Source organism: Pseudophryne corroboree, chromosome 4, assembly GCF_028390025.1.
Source record: "Pseudophryne corroboree isolate aPseCor3 chromosome 4, aPseCor3.hap2, whole genome shotgun sequence".
Lineage (NCBI taxonomy): Eukaryota > Metazoa > Chordata > Amphibia > Anura > Myobatrachidae > Pseudophryne > Pseudophryne corroboree.
The window spans coordinates 47261262-47267261 of record NC_086447.1 but is presented as its reverse complement, the minus strand read 5'-3'; the positions used below and the strand labels follow the sequence as shown (position 1 = coordinate 47267261).

The 6000-nt window shown below is 44.8% G+C and overlaps 1 protein-coding gene across 1 annotated transcript; it reads left to right on the top strand.

The window, feature by feature from the left end:
- Window positions 1-4680: 4680 nt before the first annotated feature.
- On the top strand, window positions 4681-5376 carry LOC134910824 (taste receptor type 2 member 40-like). The gene has a single exon (XM_063919208.1). It carries the CDS (start codon window positions 4681-4683, stop codon window positions 5374-5376), a length of 696 nt encoding a protein of 231 aa, XP_063775278.1.
- The last annotated feature ends 624 nt before the right edge of the window (window positions 5377-6000 follow it).

Genomic DNA, 6000 nt, shown 5'->3' with positions numbered 1-6000 from the left:
TTTCTTTGTTTATTGGAGCCACACACTCTGAAAAATTGTCCTTTTATGTGACTGTCTGTACTTTTGCCCCATTGGTGTTGGGTTTACCCTGGTTAAGGGCCCACAATCCTCAATTTGACTGGGTCTCTGGGGAGATTCTTAGTTGGGGTACTGATTGTTTCAGGAGTTGCTTGAGCCTTCCAGTCAGGCTTTCGCAGCTAAGTTTGCCAGGATTGCCAGGATGTTATGCAGATTTTGCGGACGTGTTCTCCAAAAAAGTTGCAGAGGTACTACCTCCCCATCAACCCTATGACTGTGCCATTGATTTGTTGCCGAATGCTAAGCTTCCCAAGAGCAGGTTGTACTCCCTGTCACATCCTGAGACTCAGGCTATGGCAGAGTACATTCAGGAGAACTTGGCTAAGGGATTTATCAGACCTTCCCAGTCTCCAGTTGGGTCGGGGTTCTTCTTTGTGGGTAAAAAGGACGGTTCGTTGCGACCCTGCATCGACTTCAGGGAATTGAACCGTATCACGATTAAAAACTCATACCCACTGCCACGCTTAGTCCTCCAGAAACTCAGAGACCACCGGCTTGGGGCGAAGCTGGAGAAGTGCGAATTTGAAGTTCAGCAATTCGCATTTCTAGGATATATTATCTCCCCAGAAGGTTTCCAAATGGAGGGTTTGGGTGCAGCCCACTAGTTTGAAGGCGCTTCAGCATTTCCTGGGCTTTGCGAATTTTTATAGACGATTTATCGCTGGATTTTCGTCTATAGTGGCGCCCTTGGTGGCACTCACTAAGAAAGGGGCGGATGTTGCTCACTGGTCTTGTGAGGCCAAAGCGGCTTTTGCCCGTCTCAAAAGGGCATTTGTCTCGGCCAAGGTGCTGCGACACCCAGATCCAGAGCGTCCTTTTGTGGTGGAGGTGGATGCCTCTGAGATGGGTATTGGGGCAGTGCTCTCTCAGATGGGCGTGTCTGATAATCGCCTTCATCCCTGTGCTTACTTTTCCCGTAAATTTTCGCCTGCCGAGATGAATTATGACGTGGGTAACCGGGAATTGTTGGCTATTAAGGATGCACTCGAGGAGTGGAGACACTGGCTTGAGGGGGCTAAGTTTGTGGTCTCAATTCTCACTGACCATAAGAATTTGGCATATTTAGAGTCAGCGAAGCGCCTCAATGCCAGGTAGGCACGATGGGCTTTGTTTTTTGCTCGCTTTAATTTTTTGATAACATATCGCCCTGGGTCAAAAAACATCAAGGCTGATGCGCTCTCGCTGAGTTTTGCTCCAATCTAGGAGACCACCGAGGAGCCATTGCCCATTGTGTCCCCATCATGTATTAAAGTGGGCATTACCCAGAACCTCTTGTCATTAGTCCTTAGAGCACAGGAGCAGGCTCCTCCAGACCTTCCGGTAGGTCTTTTGTTTGTGCCTCCTAGGTTAAGACAGCGAATGTTCCTGGAATTCCATGCCAAGAAGTCGGCAGGTCACCCGGGTATTGCCAGAACTTGGGAGTTGCTATCTAGGGCGGTGTGGTGGCCCTCGGTGGCTAAGGGTGTGGATCAGTGGGTTCGGGCATGTGACATCTGTGCCCGAAATAAGACTCCTAGAGGGGTTCCTGTTGGCCCATTAGATCCACTCTCTATTCCATCTAAGCCATGGACCCACATTTCAATGGATTTTGTGGTGGACTTGCCCAAATCCTCGGGGATGACATCCATCTGGGTTGTCGTTGACAGGTTTTCGAAGATGGCGCACTTCGTTCCACTGGTTGGGCTGCCATCGACCAGATGCCTGTCTGAATTATTTATGCTGCATGTTGTGCGCCTCCACGGGTTGCCACTTGATGTGGTCTCTGACCGCGGATCCCAGTTTGTGGCCAAATTCTGGAGGGCATTTTGTTCCTGCGGTTGACCGAAAGTGACCTCACCGCTGAGCAGAAAGTTCCCACCATTGGTTACAATGGAGCGCATAGGCGCTACATTGTAACACTGCCGTGTGCCGCCTGTCACTCAACGTGGCGCTCCCTGATTTGCTGAAGATACCCACTTATACAGAAGTCAGAGTGGGTTTCTGGCATTCAGGGAAAGGAGACCCATGTGAAAATATGGGTCCCCTTTCAGTGCGTGGCTCGGGTGTCCGTTTTTTTTATTTTATTCAAGTACGTGGATTACAAATGGATGCTACGAGGAGCCTGGGACCCTGGAGCTGGTGAGTATAATTTATTCAACAGGTACCCCATGGATTCTACTGGAGAAGAGGACCGACCTGCGTGGGGACATAGGTAAGTATGTATGTATGTTTGTGTGGATGTATGTAATAAATCTTTACTTTCAAGGTGTGTGTGTCTTGTGTTTATTTGGGTTATTTTTTTAGTAATAGTACTACAGGTACCAGCGGGCCCGTTTTTCCGCCGCATGCTGGTACTTGTGGTTCTCCAAGTACCAGCATGCGGGGGAGGCTTGCTGGGACTTGTAGTACTGCTACTAAAAACAATATCTAGACATTTTCAACAAAGGCTATCAGCCACCCATCTGCAGCCCATTGGATGGGGGGGACAGCCTCGGGCTTCACCCCTGGCCCTTGGGTGGCTGGGGGGGGACCCCTTGATTGAAGGGGTCCCCACTCCCCCAGGGTACCCCGGCCAGGGGTGACTAGTTGGATTTATGATGCCACGGCCGCAGGGCACTATATAAAAGTGACCCCCGGCTGTGGCATTATCTGTCCAGCTAGTGGAGCCCGGTGCTGGTTTTAAAAATACGGGGGACCCCTGCTCTTTTTGTCCCCCGTATTTTTGGAACCAGGACCAGGCGCAGAGCCCGATGCTGGTTGCTTAAATATGGGGGAACCCCTGTCAATTTTTCCCCCCATATTTCTGCAACCAGGATCGGCTCAAAGAGCCCGAGGCTGGTTATGCTTAGGAGGGGGGACCCCACGCAATTTTTTTTTGAGATTTTACAGTGTTTAGTTTAAAAAAAAAAGAACCCCAGCACGGATCACACAGATCCGGCCGAGATTAATTTTAAAAAAGTCGGCAGTGTTTTGCTAATCACTGCCGTAAAAAAGGTAAAAAAAACACGAATGACATCGACATCGGAACAAATGAAAATGCAGAATACGACAGCTTAGTAAATTAGTCGTAATCAATTCAAAAAGTTGCAAGTTTACACTTTCGATGTCATTCGTGATTGAACTTTGACCTTTTTATGAAAATTACAAATGTTAGTAAATATACCCCCAAGTGAGGACTAGGATTGTGGAGACTCTCCTTGTGTCTATTATTCCGTCTCTGACCAAGGAGTTTACTGCCACACCCGTTGGTAACCCTTTAGGGTTTTGCTGTTGCCCTTAGCAACAGCATTTCGGTTTCTCTACGTATTAAAACACAACATCACGCTTCTTTCCATCTGAGCATTCCTAATACTAGGGAGACACCCAGTTTCTTAGCCTCTGGGCTTCTCTGTTCACTTTGTGTTTATTTTGTTACCCTATCACCTTCTGTGTACGCAATGTCATATTCCCCAGTCTGTCTGTGAGTTCATTTGTTTTGCATCCCTATCCGTTCAGACACCAGTACATTCCTGCAGGCACTGGTGTGCATAACAACTGGTTACACCTGTGACAAGGCCGCTAACCCTTCTTTCATTCTGTACCTAGTGTCTGATTCTGATCACATTTCGCCGATCATCAGATGCAAGAGAACCACCTCCAAACATTCATAGTTATTCTTTCATCTGCATGAGTTACTCCGCAGGAACATGCCCTAATCTTGTCTGAGAACATTCCTTTGTTTTACCCCTTTGTTATAAAAGTGTAGATGCGATAAGAATGCGATTGACTCTGCATTCTCGTAGTTGAATTTATTCACTTTCTTATGCGTGCACAAGATATGCTGCCAAAATGGGCGTGCATTCCACTCTGCAAGAGCCCTACATATATGTGTTTATCTCGTGTGTCTAATTTTACACGTCATGCAATCTATCGAATAGTCCTTTGTATGAATTTGAAAATATTTGATTTGCACGAGTTTTGTCACTGAAACGCCATTCACAGTCTAATTTGTTTTACAATAAACAGAGCAATAATTGAACAGATAATGAACAATGTTAATTACTTCGAAAGCAAATATGTTCAACCTGAAATGACAGCTCAGATCACTTACATGTCATGTCTATTCCTCACAAATATCTGGAGATTTTACAACTATATAAATATCACATGGTTTATATAGGTAACAAAACGGACGTTATTTCCATGAAGTCTGGATGAATTATTTGCACGGCGATCAGTAGCCAAATATCATGCAAATCATACAGCAATTCTGTGTATAATATGTCAGTGTCATTTCCATGTCCCAGAGCCGCCTGTCTCATCCTGTGTACACAAGTAAGACGCACAGCGCTGTAGTCGAGTTTGAAGATCTCATATTCCCTGACAGAAGTGCAGGATTCCAGAGAAGAATAGATGGAATACGCAACTTTCATTTTATTAACTGTTACCTGGCTTTTGATAATCATCGGATTATTTATCAATACATTTATAGTGGTCAAAAACTGCACATGGTGGTGGAAGGGTCAAACTCTTCTAACCGGTGACATTATAATCACCAGCCTGGGAACAGTAAGGATACTATGTCTCATTTTGTGGATTTATCTTCATTTAATAAATGATGCTGTGTACGGCATTCCAGCTAATATGTTTATAGACTGTGTTGTCACTGCTATGACATGTGTGGAGTTCTGCAGCCTGTGGTGGGGCACCGTGCTCTGCGTCTTCTACTGCGTGAAGATCACAAACTACAGCAACAGATTATTCATGAGACTTAAGATGAACATCTCCAGGATGGTCCCCTGGCTGCTCCTGACATCACTGCTGGTTTCTATTCTCTGCAGTCTGGCTCGTGGATTGGTCGTGTTCTCCGTACATTACATGAACTCTACCCAAGTCACTAATAGCACCAATAATGGAAACTTAACAGTTCAAATGAATAGAATAAATTACATGATTTTCAAGTTTGCAGCATCTTTCATACCGATCATAATATTCTGTGCGGCCGTTTCCCTTCTGATTGTATCACTCCTGAAGCACACCAGGAATATGAGCAGCAAAGACTCAGGGTTCACAAGACCTCAGCTCATCGCCCACATAAGGGCCATTGTAAATATGACGTCTTTTCTGTTCCTGTATGTCCTGTTTTTTATAGTTTCCAGCTTAATGCCATTAGCTGTGCGACTCCCAAGTGCGGCTTTCCGTCAACTCAGTATTTGCTGTATCTCCTACCCAAGTCTGCACTCAATCATGCTTATAGCCAGCAACGGAAATCTGAAACGCTCCATTGTGGCTGCTCTGCGTTGCACAAGGAAAATTAATCTTAATGACCACATTTCATAATGAAATCTGTGCCGGTTCCTATGTGATCATTAAGCAGACAGCGGACGAAGGCTGTGGTCAACAGCAGCTGTACAGCGACTACTGTATGTCCGTGCTCCAGCCTGTCTACCGTATTTTGCAAATATTACGGTTCATAAGTATCAAAAGATTATCTTTCAATAGACACATACAGTAAGTATCTGGCACTAGAAGCTGTAAAATAATAGCAGTTATTGGACATATGTTTGATAGCGTGTTCCCCTAAAGGACATTATAGATCATTCTGTTGCTGTCACTGTTGTATTTGGCTTCTCCTTTTCAGGCACCAGATCCAAATCCACAACTAGAACACTCCAGGGCAGTTTTTTCAAAACCAATCCAAAACTAAATCACAAAAAAAAAAAAACTTGAAAAATGGCCAGGCGCACATCTCTACTTTAAAGATTTTAAACTAACCTGATAAGCTGAGTCTGGCGGTGCTTGGTTAATTAATACTGAGGCTTTACATACAACATTATCCCATCTCTTAAATGCCATTGATATACGGTCTTCAAAAATATAACCTTGGTTTTTTAAAATGTGTACTTTTACGTTTATTCATTTCTGCATTTTTTTAGAATAACAATAGTTTTGTTTTTGTCTTTA

What these genes read in the sequence shown, in the direction of transcription:
- LOC134910824 (XM_063919208.1), top strand. Translation starts at nt 4,681, where the DNA reads ATGTTTATAGACTGTGTTGTCACTGCTATGACATGTGTGGAGTTCTGC.